We start from the raw sequence: 18,155 nt of genomic DNA, 5'->3' as shown, positions 1-18,155 counted from the left end.
AAAAGCTTTACTGCGCCATGTTGTGCGTTTCACCGAATCTTTGACCTTCAGCCGCTCCAAAACGGCGCCGAAACCAATAACGGGAGCTTCGAAAGGAAAGAATAACTGGCAAAACTGGCCCACTGGGAGGGTGGTCACTTCAGTCGCTTCTTTGAGCTACGTGGTGGTAGTGAGATGTGTGGTTAGGGCAGAAAGGCGGCACAGAAGCCATAGGCCATCGGCGTTCATTGTGTTATGGGCGTTTGGCGTTTACAACGTTCAAGACTCGGATGACTTTTGAGGAAAGGAATGGCTCAAAGTGGCTCCCGGGGTCACTGGAGGAGGAGGAGAAAAGCATTTATTTAGTAATGTACAGAGAGGTGTTCGGGGAGAGGCCCCTAGTGGGTCTCACCCCTTACAATACTAGTCGGAGTCCCTCATTCCGGGATCCCATTGGTCGAGACCGCTACACAAGTCCGCCGAACCAGAGCCTGCTAGTTCGATAGTTCCTGGCAGCTGAGTAGGGCCGCCTCCCAGTCCTCTCGGGTAGTGGAAGGGGTGATTGGGGGGAGAGAAGGATTTTTTCTGCATGCCCAAACCATGTGGAAGGTGTCGGCCACCTCGCCACAGAATGAGCAGCGGCCGTCAAAAGAAGGATTAAAGTGCTTGAGAACCGCCGGGCACAGCAGGGTGTTTGTAAAGAGCCTGAGGAGAATTCGTTCGCCAGCTTTACCCAGTCCTTTCATAGGAACTGGGTATCGCCGGTGTTCGGCACGATAGTGCTCAGTAATTTCTTTAAAAGAAAGGAGAGGGCTGTGATCTGGGTTAAGCTCCTCCCAAGGGACGCCTGGTGCCCGGTGAGTGAGTGCGCGGGCTGCCTCATGGGCGGCTTCGTTACCTGGCATGCCTTGGTGGCCGGGGACCCATATGATGAGCGATGAGTTGGATCGCCGTCGCGAGTACTGCGGTGTAAAATTTGGTGAGTGAGTGGAGTGATCCAACCGAACTCAAAGTTACGACAGGCTCCGCGAGAGTCTGTGAGTATGAATTTAGAGTCGGGATGGGAGGCTGCGAGGGCGATCGCCACCTCCTCCGCATGCGTTGAGTTGGGCGCTCTGAACGAGAGGCCGTACACCTGTTTTCCCTCGTGTATGACTGCAGCCGTGTACCATTCCCCCCTGGAGCGGTAGGGGCCTGCAATGTCGACGTAGAAGACGTGTTTCTTTGAGCCATAGTGGCGGTGCAGGGCATTCGCCCGCGCCTGGCGCCGGCCATTATGGTCCTCCTTGTTCATCTTAGTCGGAAGGGGTCGAACGTAGAGGGCGCTTCTCCACAGTTCTGGCACTCGAACCCGTTCCATGGTATGGTGATCATGTCTGATATGTAACCGGTCCAAGAGGCGGCGACCGGACACGGTCTGGGCGAGACGCGTGTATTGGTTAACGAGATGCCTCAATAGCGTTTTCGGGTACGTGGCGGTGCTGAGATGTAGATGTAGGCTCCATGCGTTAGCGCTGATGAAGTTGTGGCAGAAAGGAGGCAATAGGTGATATGCAAAATTACTTTTATGTCGGCCAACACTGGGTGCAAAATTTCGGCCGCTATCTTGGTTACGTCGAGAATCACGGAGCACTGCTGACACTGTATACATGCTCCGTGCGCCCAAAGCAGCCGCAGAGTCTTTGTGTGCAGAAGTTTTTTGCGCAACGTGCGGCGTTGACATGGCGGAACATCGGCGTTTTCCGAACTCTGACCACGAGGTGTGGAACCGCATTTGTCAGACAGTGCATTAGCAGACTTGTGTGTGTCGGCAGGGCCGTCGAGTCAGCAGCAGAATAAGTCCTACATATTTGCTGTCGAAGCGTATACGCTCCCTTCATCGGTATCTACCAATGCCTGCGACTCAAGGTGCGTATGCTTGATTTCTAGGATTCCTTGTAAATACTGCTCCTAGCCAGAGGCCACTTGCGCGAACGTTTTTACTCAAGCGTGCGCTGCTCGCGAGCGGGGACAATCAGCGATATCGTACAAGAAGAGTAAAAAAAAAGCCAACAAAAACATACTGCTTACTCCTGAGCAGCACAGAACATGCGACTGCAAATGTTGGCTGTACAGTTCTTGCGAGCAGAGGGCTCCGTGGCGCAGGGCTTGCGTAGTCTCATGGCTAGTTGCGCACCGTGCTCATAGCTACACACGATCCCGGCGCGACATTCTCGCGTCTTGGCCACTGCCCATGACGTGTTGCTTTCAATATTACGCGACAGCGGATGCAGCTCGTTCGGTTGAAAAGCCGTCGGCCTCGTTGTAGTTGGCACCGCCTCGTAGTAGTAGTCCGCACAGCGCGTCGGGAATATTCCTTTCGGGTGTCCTCCCAGATATGAGGATATGAGAGACAGGCGTCATTTCGTTTTCTTAAGACCAATTTTCATTTCAGAAACTATATGCGTGGCAGAATCACGCCGCTAGCCTGCAAAATTCTTAGTCAATATAGGACTTCATCTGAACGGAAGGAATTAATATGGGTACCAGGTCACCAGGGAGTTGAAGGAAACTAGCGCGCACACGCTTCGGCCCGAGCTTTTCTTCCCCGGCATCCTTCTACGTCCTCCCTTCCTGATTCTGGCTCCCCCTCTCCGCTAACGACATATTCAGAAATATTGCAACATTTGCGCCTTGAAAGGCAGACACTCCCGAGGCCCGCTAAGGGTCTCAGTAAATCAGAGGAATGTCACCTTCGCAGGCTACAAACTCTGTATTTCAATAACCCAGCTACGCTTCACGCCATTGAGTCTGAGTCCTTTTCGGCACAGTGCAAATTTTGTGGCCAGAAGGCAAACTTGTACCACATGTTATGGGCTTGTCAGAAAAATGACAGCATTGAGATCATAAATCAGCCAACGCGGGAGGGCTGGGAGGCGGCCCTGTCCAGCTCGGACCTCGAGGAACAACGAGCCCTCGTCGCCAGAGCACGGGCAGCGGCTTTCACCAACGGCGTCCCGGAGTAGGGACCCGATCAGCCTTCCCTTCAACTACGGCATTGCGGCTTTAATAAACGTTTTCATCATCATCATTTCATTTTCCTACCCTTACGGCGCGGTTCTGGTGTCCACCGAGATATGAGAGACAGGCATTGTTTTGTTTCCTTTACTGCGGGAAAGGTTCGGGTGTCCACCGAGATATGAGAGACAGGCATCATTTCCTTTCCTGCCGGAAAGGCATTGCGCGGAACAGGCGATGGCGTTCTGTTCCATGGACTCCTTGGCAACGCTGCAACATGCTGTCGCGAAGCTTGAGCATCCTCCAATTTTTTTTATGTATTAATGGATGGCTTGGAATGATTACTCATACACCCCACTTCACCATGTAATCTTTCGGCACAGAAACGTTGGCGCTATCTTCTACATATGAAATTTGTGTCTGCTACACAAATTACATAGTGATAAACAACACGTTTTCGTGTGGTACCCTGTACATTGATTGAGACATGCCTTGTCTTAAATGTGAAAGCAATGCATTGCTTCTCGATAGCTTACATGGCCTCTTTCCTCTCTTTTGCATACTTACAGTAGACAGACCGGTTATACCTCAGTAGGACTACTGCTAAGCTGTAGTTGAGCCAAAATTTGCATGAATTTGCATGAGAAAATTGAAGTGCTGCTGTACAACGAATAAGTGAAATCATTCTGTGTACTTAAAAACTTTTATTTCTGTTTCGTTCACAGACTCGGCATCATCTATGCAAGGGCTACTTGCTTTCGAAGCCAGAAAAAGATGGGCCGGCCGTACAAGGTCCTTTTGGCATTTTTAAACAGTGGTTGAATCACTGATGCGACATGCGCGTGCGCTGCTGGAACAAGTGGATCATGTAGCCACATTCTTGCTGCTGTGCGGCTCATGATTTTCCTAAAGAAAAAAGGATTTAAAGAAGCACCACCAGAGGTAGCTTGCACTTAGCTCCCTGAGCAATGGAGGCGCCCTCGACAGCACAACATCAGACCCATGAGCGTGCTGGACATTGATTGGAGGTGCCCTATTGAAGGCGGCACACTTCTGCCAACACCAGCAAAGGTGTATGATGCTCAAGCAAAGAAGCTGGAGGAGCAGCAACAGCTGGACAGTTTTCACAAGCTAGGCGAACGTCTCCATCAACTTGGAATCAGTGAATTCGCTGCTGTCCTGTCTGCTGCAAAGGGGCATTTCAGTGACACAAAACTGGGAATGGTGCCTTCTGGTTCACCACTGTCCTACCAGCAATCAAAGCTGCCTGCAGGTTTGAAGACTTGGACAAATATTCCAGTGGGAAGTGGAGCATTTGCACCAGTTCCAGAGCTATTTCTATTTGACGGAGCTGTGCAACATACTTTTCCCAACACATTCAGTGAAGATGAATGGAGTATACTGAAGGTAAGTGTAACTTAGGTCTAGTACCTCAAATTAGTTTTCCTCTTTGTGCAGTATTGCGAACTGCAACCCTGTAATATGGTTGTCCGAAATTGTGCAAGCATGCACACCGCTGCCTGCTATAGTAGCTATAGAGTTCTTTGTACAGTTGAACATAAGGTAGATGCATCTGTAAAAACAGCAGACTTCAATGATGCATGAAGAAGAGTACATCATGGAGCACGGCGAGACTTAACCCTATTAAAAGGAAAGAGATCACAGAACTTATTTCTACCTGAGTCGAGACCAACAACAAAAATGAGGCACCCAACAGCAAGCTGCGAGAAGTTGCTGGTTCACACTTTGTTCTATTTCCTGCAGGAAATCCAGGTGTCTCCCGAAGATGCCAGACAACTTGAGCGGAATTCAAGGCAACAGGCACAAGCTCCTGCTGGAAGGAGGGCCGGCTCAACAGATTGACTGCATCCTGCTTCGGCGGGGTACTGAAGAGGGACCAGTGGACCGACAAGGGCCTGCGGAACCTTATTGACCCAAAGGACTTGTCCCGTGTCCGTGCAATTCAGTACGGCCGGAGAAACGAAAGTGCTGCCTCAGCCAGATACTGTGCTACTATGAGGCGCCTTGGCCATCAAATCACTCTTCAGCACTGCGGATTGGTGGTACACCCAACATCTCCATAGCTAGGCGCCAGCCCCGACAGGCTTGTGTACGACCCAGAAGAGCTGACATATGGAATCCTAGAGGTCAAGTGTTCATTCTCTCTAAAGGACATCGAGTCAGATCAAGCTAGGCCAGCAGTGTTCTGCATAACTTTTGCGGAAAATGATGAGCCAAGTCTCAAGAGCGACCACGAATATTATGCTCAAGTAGTTGGGCAAATGGCTCTCACAGAATGCCAGTGGGCAGACTTTGTTGTCGGTTCAGAGAAATGGACTGTCATAGAGCGCATCCGTTTTGATGAAGCACAGTGGGTATGCATGAAGACAAAGCTGGACAACTTTTTTTTTACTCAAATGCTTCCACATGTTGTACGCAGACACAGTGGCACGTAAAGACTTAACAAAAGTCAGTGAATGCTTGGAATGTGTTACTAGTGAATATACATGCTACAGCTACAAGTTTTATCTCCTTATTCAATTGCTCTGAATAACATGATACAGAGAAGTATTGTTAAAGTATGCAAAATATGCAAGCAGCAAAACAAAACAAGCAAGTAATGAAAAAAACATCCATACATCACGAAGGACATCATTACAAATGTAGCAGTGCCAGAAATATAAATATAAAATAGTCAATAAATGAGTATGAACTACAGCCCGACATGTTAACAGAAGACTCTTTTTCTTACCATTACATACAAAACATGCCGCTTACTACTGCGATCCTTTCGAACAAAAAATTTCGAGAGGGCACTTTGGTGATTTAAAGTGCGATGAGGCGAAAGCTTTTCGCGCAACGCTCTCCAGGGTCTTTACTCTAGACAAGGAGAACTGCATAGGCGTTAGCAGGAAGCCGGCGTAGCGTAATGGTTGGCATACTCAGCTATGGAACTGAAGGATGGTGGTTAGAATCTCGCCGTCCACAAGATTTTAGGATTTTTTTTCTTATCGAGTGACTCATCAGGGCACAGATCCCGCGCAGATTTTCGCTCCATGAGCTTAGAAAAGCCTTCGCGTTAAAAGTACCTATACGTAGCCTGCCAGCACAACCTACCACCTTTCTATGAATGACCTGTATGCAGTAATACATGATCCCTTAAATCACTTCTGATCTGCAGGCCAGTGGGTCACAAAGGAAAAGAATCTGGACATACAAAGTCCACAAACCACATGAAAATGAGAGCACCAAAGTTATTGAGTGTCCATGATGCGATATCATTTTTAATTTTATTTGAATGCCAGTCTCCACCTGCTTCTCCTTGAGCTAGGCAGTAGGCATGGTCATCCTGGCTGCTCTCACAGTTTGAGCATCCTCTGCCACAAGCCACTTTTAACGCAATAGCTGGGTACGCTACCTCTACACCTCCAAGGAAAACTCTTTCAGTGAATATAAACAGACTTCTTACAAGCACTTCGCCTCGTACAGTGTGTACATCAGACTACAGCTACCAGTACTAACTATCACTCTGATGGAAGCGCTTCGCCTCGTACAGTGTGTACATCAGACTACAGCTACCAGTACTAGCTATCACTCTGATGGAGAAGTGTGGTTTTCAGATAGGTTCGGCCTCGTTTTTCGTGTGATTTGCAGACAATATGCACCCGACTTTGCCAGTGGGAGCTCAACGCATTTTATGCTTGGTACAAAGTAGAGAATAAAAAGAGGTAAGCAACACTATTCAGATTTCATAGTACTAGAAGGAAAATTGAGCATAAAAGAGTATGTCAGCAACTAAAACACATCAATGGGATGGCATAAAGTATAGAGGCCTTACTACTACAACGTACATCAGAAGCATGTGAAAGCACGGGCTGCATTAGCGTTGTGCCTCATCTCAAGTGCTTTAAATGCTGTTGCTGCACAAAGCATACAATGTAGAAAAATGCTTCAAATGTATGTATCACATATATAAAGCACAGTGACAAATGCGAAACATCATTCGTATGGCTATGCCTTAATGGTACAAACTGCCCAAGACTTGAATAAAGCAATGCTCACAATAGTCAAGAGTATATAACACGAAAGGACTCTAGAATGGAGAAAGCACTTATGGACATGCATTTCATTGGAACAACAAGCTTCGCCGCTGCAGTGGCTATGGTGTTCGCCTGTTAACTAAAGATGCGGGTTCTACACCGGCCACGGCGGTTGCATTTAGATCCAGGCGAAATGCTGGGGCCCGTGTACTATGTCATGTCAGTGCAAGTTAAAGAAGTTTTGGTTGCGTGCTTTCTTCTTTCAAACGATGCGTTAGACGTTGGTGTATACATGGAGCACCCCGTGGTATTCACCAACACATAATAAATAATTTATATTTGAATTTCTTCTTGACCCTGTTTTGGTTTCACCAACGGAAGTATGGCTGTGACGTGTAGTGGAAATTAGGCCGCGTGAGGTGCTATAAAACGGCAATAAAACTGCTGATACGTAGTTCGTTGTAATTATAGGTGTTGGAGTCGGCTGATTTAAGTGCTACAGTTAGTCAAAACAACGTGTTAGCGTTTGTATTAGTTTTCCCGTGGCCCACGTAACCTAATGTTGTACTCACGTCACAGCCATCATTCCGTTGATGAAACCGAAACAGCATGGGAGGACAAATTATTTTCTAAATTATTTAGTGGAAGTAGGAGAATACCACTCGGTGATCCATGTACACTAATATCTATGGCGCCATAATATTTATGGCGTCATACTAATTTTAGTACCGATTGAGAATGCCTTCCTTTTCTTTGCGTCATTTCCCACAAATAGACGAAATATTAGCGCGAGGACCCAACATTGTTGCGATGGTGGTTTTTGAGGAAAGGAAATGGCGCAGACTGTCTCACGTCTTTATGGACACTTGAACCGCGCCGTAAGAGAGGGAGGAAGGTGAGAGTGAAAGAACAGAAACAGGCGCAGTAAGGGTGGGCTCCGGAATAACTTCGACCAGCTGGGGATCCTTAACGGGCAACTGCATAGGTTGTAGACATTGACTAGCTTAAAAGGGTGGAATGTGTGAAACTTCCAGGTAAAGTATGCCAAGTCCTTTTGGCCTAGCCTTTGAAACGGTGACGTAATCATCAATTAAAATTGCGATGGCCTTCTAGCTTCTCCGCTGCGCACAACGATAAGTGGGGGACGCATGATGACGTCATCGAAAGTATCCGTACATTTCCAACGCATAAACGCCTGCTTTGAAGGAAAAAACCAACGCCACCGAAGTCAAAGCCCGCCGAACGTTGTTTGGCAGCGTCCAACGAGACACGGCAGGGCGTGGCTGACGGCAGCAGTAATTTGAAATCATACCTTCCAAACATCACACTGAAATTCCCCGCACTCCTCTGTTGCTTTGAGGAGAAGTGCAAAATTTAATCGTCGATTACATCTCTATTTTTAATGGTAGTGCAAAAAACTTAGCATGCTTTACTTAAAGCCTATATAGATTTGAATCCCTGAGTATTGCGAAATTCTCGAAAAGTGGCGCAGTTGCCCTTTAACGTGCACTGACATCGCGCAGCACACGGTGCCTTTTGCGTTTCGTCTCCATCGAAACGTGGCCGCCGGGCCGAGTTCGAACCCGGGTACACCGAATAAGTAATCGAGTGCGCTAACCACTGAGCAACCGCAGTGGGTAGTGCAACATTCACTTTTGTGGGCGCTCATTGTCTTAGACAGCAAGTTCTAAATAAAACCCCTCACGTTGGGCCTGTAGGGCAATAAAGAAAAAAAATGCCTGAATGGCTGTGCAGCTCGGCTGCTGATTCCAAAAATACAAAAACTAGCGTGCTCTGTCGCACGTCGGAAATCCCGAGCTGGTCTCTGTTAATCTGAAGACCTCCACTACACCGTCTGTCATATAGCCCCAATGTCTACTCGATGCGTTAAACCCGCGATGTTACTACTAGTATTACCAAAAGAAGGATGTATAAATTAGTGCAGCTTCTTTTTTGTTTAGAATCCGCATATTCCTGTTTGCGCGCAATAGAAATAAACAACGAAAGGTGGGTTCTTGTCAACGGTGGAGATGTACTAATAAGAAAAAAATTAAATACCGATTACAGAAAAGGGCAAAGCGGAAATACATGCGCTCGCTGGCATGATAGTGATTACGCCCAGAGAGATGCTACTGCGATGGAGTGATTCCGTTATGCCGATTCACTGAAATCGTTCTGCTTCTAAGAAAAAATTGCTGCCAGTCGCCAGCGCGCGGCTCCATCCGCTGTTCTCGCGCTGATCGATCTTGAATTCTCTGTCTGGCGACTTATATCTACTTCTCGCAGTCATACTTCCCGTTCTCAGTGTCTGACATGGCAGGCTTATGATGGTTAGCGTTTTTTTCGTAGAACGCTTAGGCGACTGAATACGTTGAGCCTTCGCAACAATCTACCTCGGCTTTAACGGGTACAGGTGGGTGATTGGGGGTGGGGATATGGATGAAAGTTTTTGAAGATGAATTTTTACCAGTGAATGCCCTGATGTGCGCTCACCGGAGTGTGCATCAAGGATGGAGGCTGCACGCACGCATCGCGGTTATTTTTGGGAAAGCAGGCTATACTGCTAATGCAGTAAAAAGAACAACCAAAACAGTATGCATAGTCTAACCTCTGACTCCGAGCGGGATTCGTACTAATGGCGGCGCAACAGAAAACTCTGTTTACGGATGCTTTAGGCTACTCGGCTATCTTCTAGGCTTCTTTTTATGGTTGTTGCACGGAATATTTGGAACCTCTATGACCCTTCTCATGCCTTACTTGACCTCGATCGTCGAATTCAGCGATCTAGGCATAAGGCCTCATGCCACCATAATTCCCAGCCTCCGCCCGCACATGAAAATTCCAGACGGTGCACACGTCATGAAAGGGGAACCAGTCAGGAGGTTGAACAGGCGCAGCTACGTTAAAGTGCACTGTTGTCTTAATAGTGACCTCGTGGAACACGGCGGTTCTGCGTCCTATGAACGCGAAGAGTTCGCACGGAATGCCGGAGTTTTTCATCGCAGACATAAATTTTATAGTAAAATGTATGATGTCAATGGGTTTTTTAAGAGACTGCTTCAGTATGTCCCAAAAGAATAGAGCATCACGACAAAAATATCATTTTATTGCTGAAATTGTTTCTCGTTGCTCGCACAGGTAGAAATGCACTGACCATGGCACAAACGCCCCTTTGGCGCGAAGGTACGTCCTAACATGTAAGGTACATGTCTGAAGGGTTAAAGAGGTTTTTGTGGCCGATTGAAACTACAGTCGAGACCACTTATAACGAATCTGACGGTCACGCGGGTTCCATTCGTTATAGCTGATGTTCATAGCAAGTGGATTCTTCGAACAACAGCCAAAAATACTAAGACCGCTAAAAGTGGCAATTATTTCTTATAAAGCTGCGTTATGCGTGGATACTTGTGCAAAGCAGAGCCTGTCGCGGCTCTTTCCAGGCTATCTAGGGCGGTCATTTAATCCTCGTCGACACCTTGCTGCCGCCTATCAAATTCAGGAACGGGGTATAACTAATCATAGATGAAGTGCGCATGGCAACTGGTGGCAGGTCGGCCACCTAAATGAGATTCCTGGCAGTAGGGAGAGCTCGCACTTGGTGTTCAACGTCTCCGTCAGAGCAGGTGCTTCTGCGATTTTGTGGTCCGCAGGAACGTAGTTATCCGAGGAAACATCCGGTCGGCTATGGATCAACGAATCGTTGCAAGAAATATGCAAGCATCTGGTCACGTGTGTTTTCAAGCTTCTTCTGTCGTTCCTGGGCTGATGCAGCGACGAAGTAGCGCAGCGCTTGTGGCGCTGAATGCATCTGTTGTACTGTCCGTTATATGACAATGCCTGCACGTGGTAGCGGCGCAAAAAATGGAGACGACTGGGCAGGCTATGCATACAACGTGACTGGAGGGCAAGCAAGGATTTCAGGATTATCTAATCGCTGCTGTTAGTTGATCCGTGACCATGGCCAGTAGCTTCGCTTTTGACGATGCCCCTTACTCACGCGCACCGTGCTTCTTCTACTCGGGATGCTTTGCCGAGCCGGCGAACGCGTAGTCAATGATTGCCCTCGTTGGCCATCGACGCGCGTTTGGTCGGCGGTTACTTACTACTGCAATAGAGAATTATAGCATATCATTACCGTGTTTACTTTAGCGTTTACAGTGTTACCGAACGCCGGACTTTCCGGTTAGCGCTGCGCACAGCAGTGCCGCCTTTTAATTCCATTTCTGGGTTGACATGTTTTTTGAGGGGCGGTGTCGTGAAGGTTGAGGCTATGAGAGACGCCGTATTGAAGGGCGCCGGAAATTTCGACCATCTGGGGTTCTTTAACGTGCACTGGCATCGCACAGTACACGGGCCTCTATAATTTCGCCCCTATAGAAATTCAAGCGCCGCGGCCGGGATCAAACCCGCGTCTTTCGGGTCAGCAGTCGAACACCATAACCACTGAGCCACCGCGGCGGCTAAGGTTGAGAGGCGCTATTTCATCTGCGTGCTTAGCAGAAGAACGACCTCTACAACTTCGGGGTAGTTCAACACGCCACCTCGTTCGCTATAACCGAGTGGTGTGGCCAGAATTGTTCGCTGTATCTGCGACGAATTTCCGTCGCCCTTACGCATATTTTCACGGTAGCACTACACCCGCTCGTAATAAGCGAGCATTCGTTATATCTGTGGCCATTAAAGTGGGCTCCACTGTACATCCACTGACTTTGATTTAATACACTAGCATCCAGAAAGTCTAGGTGAGGCTGTAGATGTATGGGTAGAGGAAGTAATGACCGATCGCAACATTTGTCATCTGGCTTGTGGAGAGGCCGTACAGGTAAGTAAAAGCGAAGAGTGAGAAAACCGAATGAATCAGCACTCACGAGCATGTCCAGAAAAGACAGGCGAGCACTTAGTCACCTATTAAGCATAGCTGCCAGAAAGGGGTTGTTTGTAGTTTTGAAAATAAATGCTTGAAACAAGTTGGTGCACAAATGGTGCACGCCAGATTAACCACTCTTTATCACTCTATCAAGGGCGCAAAAAATTCTGTCGACACAAAGGTTGCCTTAGATAGCGCCCCAGGAAAGGTCCCAAACATTCTGTCACAAACAAATTTCTTACTTTACTATAGTGAGAAGCCACGATTAGCTGAGTTTTTGAAGATATTGAGCTATAGGGGCTCGGGATATATAACGTGAGTCACAAAGACGATATGTAATAGGTGATTTAATTAAAATATGTTTGGTAAGTTGTTCTGGACGTTAGGAAGAGCCAGTGCTCCCACGCGGCTCTCGTTGGGTGGGGGTTGGGCGGTGGAGGGATTCTCGAACATTTTCTTACCATGTAGTAAAGGAGGGGGGGACTAGCAAGTCGGTTTCGGGGTGACGGAAAGGTCTGTATGTATATATGCCGATACATGACAGTTTCGTTTCTCAGTAGTGCGCGGGAACGTAGAGGGCGCGTGCGGCGGCAATTTTGGGGCCCCGTGAGTACACTGCGTACGAGAAAGTCCCAACTGACTGAAACTTCAAGGGAGACCTATTACTCGCGCTACGGGGTCTCCCAGACTGCTCAAGCAGGAGGGTCTTGTAGATGTAAAATCCATCGGCTTTTCGTCTTACACCTCATAATGTGGATTATAGCCTATATACATAGCCGATTTTCATTAATTTAGAGTTCACTTCATTTTGCGGCTCTTCCCGTAAATTGGTCTTTTTACTGCGGACAATAAATAAAATGGGTAGAGTGAGAACATCTCGCATTAAACTATTTTTTCATGCTGAAGTAACGCAGTAAACACGACAAAAGGAAGACGGGAGACGACACGAGCGCTGACTAAAAACTCGTTGTTATTCTGGGAACAGTATATAAAGACGCAGGACACAGGGAACAACCCCAAAAAAAAAACAGAACAAAGGTTAAAACTTAAAAATTATACTGCGCATGCGCATCACAGTCGAGTCGTGACGTCTTTTTCAACGAAATTCGAGGAGTATCTTCCATAGTCGACGGCACTCCTCTATCTCCTGGACCTCACACAATCCCAAGAAAGCCTGACTCCTTATCTACCAAACTGATAGATGGTGAAGCAACACACTCATCTGCTTCCTTCCTGATCCCATTGGCCTCGACCAACTCGCTACAACAGCAAACAGGGTTATTAAACAGGACACTTGTCTTATCTACTGGGGGAAGCAGTCGTTGCACTCGCTGCAATGCAAAGCCAAGTTTTACGACTCCGTTAATTTTTTCACCCAACTATGATGTTCGAACAAATCCCCATTGCTTCCCCACTTAGAAAGACAATACTCCGGTTTAATCATCCTCATCGAATTCGTACGAAATTGTGGAGGCCTTTATGATCAGGAAGGAAGCAGATGAACGTGTAGCTTCACCATCCATCAATTTCGTAGATACGGAGTCAGGCTTTCTTGGCAACTGTGTGGGGTCCAGGAGATAGACGAGTACCGTCTACTATGCAATATAATCTTCGAATTTCGTTGAGAAAGATGTCATGACTCGACTATGATGTGCATGGGCAGTATGGTTTTTTAGTTTTAATCTTTGCTCTTCTGTTTTTTGGATGGTTCACTGTGTCCTGCGCCTTCATATACTTTTCCGCGAATGTAATAAACAGTCGTTAGTCAGCGTCTGTGTCGTCTCCCGTCTTCCTTTTGTCCTGCTTACTGCGCTCCTTAAGCATGAACCCAAGCAGCGCAGATAACTGGCCCAATATTGGAAATGTATTGGCAAGGGCCGGCCCTATACAATGGACCATAGTGAAACCATCCATTTCCAATACTGGGCCGATTACCTGCGCTGCTTGGGAACCCTTACCAACTAGCGTCAGCTTTATGTTCTCGTGAACAAATCTGCATTTTTTTTTTATTTTGTATATCGATGTGCAAGAAAAAAGAAAACGCATAGCAAATTTGACTGAAGCCCATCTGCGTCTCTAATTTTTTTGTCCTGCACCCGTTTGAACCCGTTTGAACCGGTTCGAAACGGGAACGGAATGGCTCTCTGGAGCCGAACCCGGAACTGAACCCGAAAGGCGTGAACCCGAACCCGAACCGAACCCGAAAAAATGTCGGTTCGACACCCTGGATTAAACAGTAGTTAAACCGCAGTTGATTTCTCCCCTGTTACTCGATTGTAGTATCTTTCCTCGCTTCGGCGAGCGCGGGTTCGGCCGCTTATCTGTTTTTTCAGCAGCGTCCGCTCCGGCGGACGCAGTTGTTGCTGCGACGCGCGTCTTTTCTTTCCTTTTTCTCTTTCCTCTGCTATTTTAATTCTCCTCTATCTGCACGTGGCAGCGGTGGTGGCTTGGCTCGAGCCAGTAGGAAGGCTCATACAATTTCCTTTTCATCCTTCTCCCAGTCACAACAACAATAACCACCCCTGTTACTCACTGTAGTACGTCGTACATACTACATACCACGTGTCCATGGCATCGTGCCTATAGAGGCGAAACGCATATGAAGCCAGTCTGCTGGGCGATACCAGTGTGCGTCAAAGAACAGCGGGCGGTCGAAATTAATCCGCAATCCTTCGCTCCTGCGAACCTTTGATTGCCTTTTTATGCGAAGCATACTAAAATAGCCCAACCCAGCTCCTCGAGCGCGGCGGTGTCGTTACCATTGACCTTTCGTGACCTCCATGTCATACCACGTGATGCGTGACGTCACAGCATATGAAAAACGGGGGCCCAACTCGCGCTGTCGCGCGAGGCGTTGTGACCAAGGATGATCACATGGTGCATGACGTCACAGCACATGAGAAACGGGGGCCCAGCTCGCGCCGTCACGCGAGGCGTCGCGACCAAGGAGGACCACGTGATGCGTGACGTGACGACATAGGAGAAACGGGGCCTCAGCTCGCGCCGTCGCGCGAGGCGTCGCGACCAATGTGTTTCCTGCTTCTGCCGCTAGGTGCGCTGTAATGAACACGTGATGCTGGAGCGGCGGTATACAAGGGGGTGCGCCTGCCTCTGCTAGGCGTACACGGGATAGAGATGCCTCCTGGAGACAGGGCTGCTCGTTGGAATCAGAAGCAAAACTTGCGGCGTGCTACAGAGATTGATGAAGAGCGTGAAGAACGTCTAGTCAAGCGGCGTGCTCGATATGCAACTCGGCGACAATATGCTTCGCATCTGACTAGGCTTAACCTAAGCTAAGCCTCAGCCATTTTTTTAGCCCTCCCGTGTCCCCATGCCGCGCTTTTGAGGTATCGTTTATGGCAGGATTTTACCTCGCAAAGCGAATCAGGCTATGAGGGACGCCGTAGTGAGGGGCTCTGGAAATTTCTACCGTCTGGGGTTATTAAGCGTGGAATGAAATCGCGCAGTACACGGTCCTCTAGAATTTGATCTCCATCGAAATTCGACCGCCGCTGCTGGGATCCAATCCGTGTCTTTCGGGACAGAAGCCCAGCGCCATAACCAATGAGGCACTCCGGCGGCTGAGCGCGCTCGATTACTGAGCCGGAGTTGCAGGGTTCGCGGCGGCTGCGTTTCGATGAAGGCGGAATGCAACAGGCGCTCATGTGCAGTGCGCTGTTAATGCACGTTAAAGATCCAAAGGTGGTCGAAATTATTCCGGACACCCGCCCACTACGGCCACGACATACAGGCCCAAGAAGCCTTAGTCGGGTACACCCGGGAGGCGGCTACCGCCCTGGGGTCGCATACTAGGGATCTCCACCTAGTGTTAGTAAGAATCGGTACCTTAGGGCTGATCCAAACATATCTCCTGTCCCTTCTTAAAAAATTCAGGGGCACTTTGGCTGTCTAAAGTGCGTATAGGCGAAAGCGTTTTCCGCACCGTTTTGCCTATGTGACACTGGTGACGTTACCACTGGATGACGTCACACATAACTGATGACGAAGTAATGACAAATTACTAATTAGTGACCAATTACTGATTATTGACTATACACTAATTAACGGTTAATTAATGACGTTTAAGCTTCTCCTTTAGGAGTGGAACGCAACAGCGTGTTCTAACGCTGCCAGGCAGTCCACGGAACGCCACCACCCGTTCGGCGCGATGCCTTGCCCTTTGAACGCAACGCTTTTTGAGGAAAGTAAATGGCGCCGTAATTCTCAGTCATCTCGGTGGACACCCGAACTGCACCGTACAGGAAGGGAGTAACGCCACCACCCGTTCGCCGCGATGCCTTGCCCTTTGAACGCAACGCTTTTTCAGGAAAGGAAATTCTCTGTCATCTCGGTGGACACCCGAACTGCACCGTACAGGAAGAGAGGAAGTGGAAGTGAAAGAAGAAAGAGAAAGAGGGGCCGTAATGAAACTGAAAATTGTATTTGAGGAAAGGAAATTACGCTGTAACTGCCTCGCATATCTTGGTGGACACCCGTGAAAATTCAGGTGGTGGTGGTGAAAACTTTTCATTGCTGAAATATAGTTTGGGAGCCACAGAGTGGCCCCGCTACGTGGTCGGTGTCCCTAGTCCGGGACACCGCATGACAATGCCCCGTCTCTCGCCCGTTTCACTAGAGCCCTTTGGGACTCAAGCGAGGAGCAGTTGAGGAGGGCAGTCTCCCATGCCTCTCTGGAAGGGGTAGGGGAAGGGGGGAGGTGGGGATTTTGAGTACATTCCCACATCGTGTGGAAGATATCACAGTTCGCTCCTCCGTCTTACTCAGCCCCTTTGCAGGGGCCGGGAAAAGGCAGTGGGTGTCGCTATAATGCGTTATTATTTCCATGAATCGCAGCAGTGGCTGGTTAGACTCCGAGCCAGAAGAGCTTGGATGAGGAGCCCGGTGAATAAGCGCTCGGGCAGCCACGTCAGCGGCCTCATTACCTCCTAAGCCCTGATAGGGGCACTTTGGTTCTCTAAAGTGCTGAAAGGGTAAAGACACCCGAACCGCACCGTACAGGCAGGGAGGAACGCCACCTCCCGTTCGGCGCGACGCCTTGCCCTTTGAACGCAACGCTTTTTGAGGAAAGGAAATTCTCTGTCATCTCGGTGGGCACCCGAACCGCACCGTACAGGAAGGGAGGAAGTGGGAGTGAAAGAAGAAAGAGAAATAGGGGCCGTAATGAAACTGAAAATTGTATTTGAGGAAAGGAAGTTACGCAGTAACTGCCCCGCATATCTTGGTGGACACCCGTGAAAATTCAGAGGGCACTTTGGCTCTCTCATGTGCTGCATGGGGAAAGCGTTTCTTGGCGCACTGTTTGTTTTAGAGCGCAGCTCTTTGGCGTCCGTTCCTGGGTTTCGCGTCGTCGTCGGCGTTGTCGTCGGCGTCGGCCTCGTAACCAGCTCCGCCCCACTTTCATCCGCAGCTGGGGTTGACTCACTATCGGCGTCAGCGGCATCAGTCAGTCGCTGCTATCTCTTCCCTCCTCCCTTTATCGTGTTGTCCGCTTGCTGCGCGCGCTTCTGCCCCCATCGTTTGCCGCTGGGTGTACACGCCGCCCCCCTCCCCCCTCTTCCTGCGAGTCTCCGGTTGTCAAAGCGCCGGCTCGAACTTAATTCCTTTCTTCGCTCCTCCTCCAATGCAACCCCTGTGCGGTGCCAATGAGAGAGCCAGATCGGTGGCGGCGGATCTGTATATGTGCACCGCCCGAGCCGAAATTGCCGCTGCCGTTCGCCACTGCGAAATTATCTGCCAGTTCTTTCTGAGCCATGAGCGAGACGACCGATGGAAGTCCTCCGTCTGCTAAAAAAAAAATTCTGTGATAGCGCACACATGTGTTGCTCGATTTCTTTGCCTCAAACTATCGAAAAGGTGAAACAGCTTATTTGCTGCGCTCAAATTTCGCATTAGGAAGTAACGTAATCGTCGGTAATTTTTTATTAACATTTTATTTTTCATATTTTGTTTTTTTTGGCTCCTTTTTTATTGTTTTTTATTTTCATTTTCATATCTTATTCATATTTTGTTTTAATTTTTGTTTATGTCTTATTTTTATTCTTTATTTTTACTTCTCATTACTTTATTGCTTTCCTTTAATGTTTTCACCACCACCCCTTTCTTCCTAACTCTCTCACTCACTCCTTCCCTTAAGTCGCGGCTGTGATGTACACCGAGAAGAGGCAGTTACTCTGCCGTTTCTTTTCCTGAAAAAAACAAAGCCGAAAAATAGCAAAGGTGAAGATATCGACGCCTGGGTGGCCTGGGGGAGC

At 48.4% G+C, this 18,155-nt stretch overlaps 2 protein-coding genes across 5 annotated transcripts in view; both read left to right on the top strand.

Annotated features, from left to right (window-relative positions):
• The window catches only part of LOC149347763 (uncharacterized), a 220,076-nt gene that overhangs the window by 94,465 nt on the left and 107,456 nt on the right, over nucleotides 1-18,155 (top strand). The window lies entirely within an intron of this gene.
• On the top strand, nucleotides 3,973-5,208 carry LOC149347767 (uncharacterized). Its single transcript, XM_089585675.1, has 2 exons — nucleotides 3,973-4,383; nucleotides 4,750-5,208. Exons 1-2 carry the CDS (start codon nucleotides 3,979-3,981, stop codon nucleotides 4,837-4,839), a joined length of 495 nt encoding a protein of 164 aa, XP_089441801.1. The 5' UTR covers nucleotides 3,973-3,978; the 3' UTR covers nucleotides 4,840-5,208.

Source organism: Amblyomma mixtum, chromosome 4, assembly GCF_055824585.1.
Source record: "Amblyomma mixtum isolate Tamu chromosome 4, ASM5582458v1, whole genome shotgun sequence".
In the NCBI taxonomy this organism is placed as follows: Eukaryota; Metazoa; Arthropoda; class Arachnida; order Ixodida; family Ixodidae; genus Amblyomma; species Amblyomma mixtum.
The sequence above is the reverse complement of the archived record's forward strand: the minus strand, read 5'-3'. Positions and strand labels throughout refer to the sequence as shown.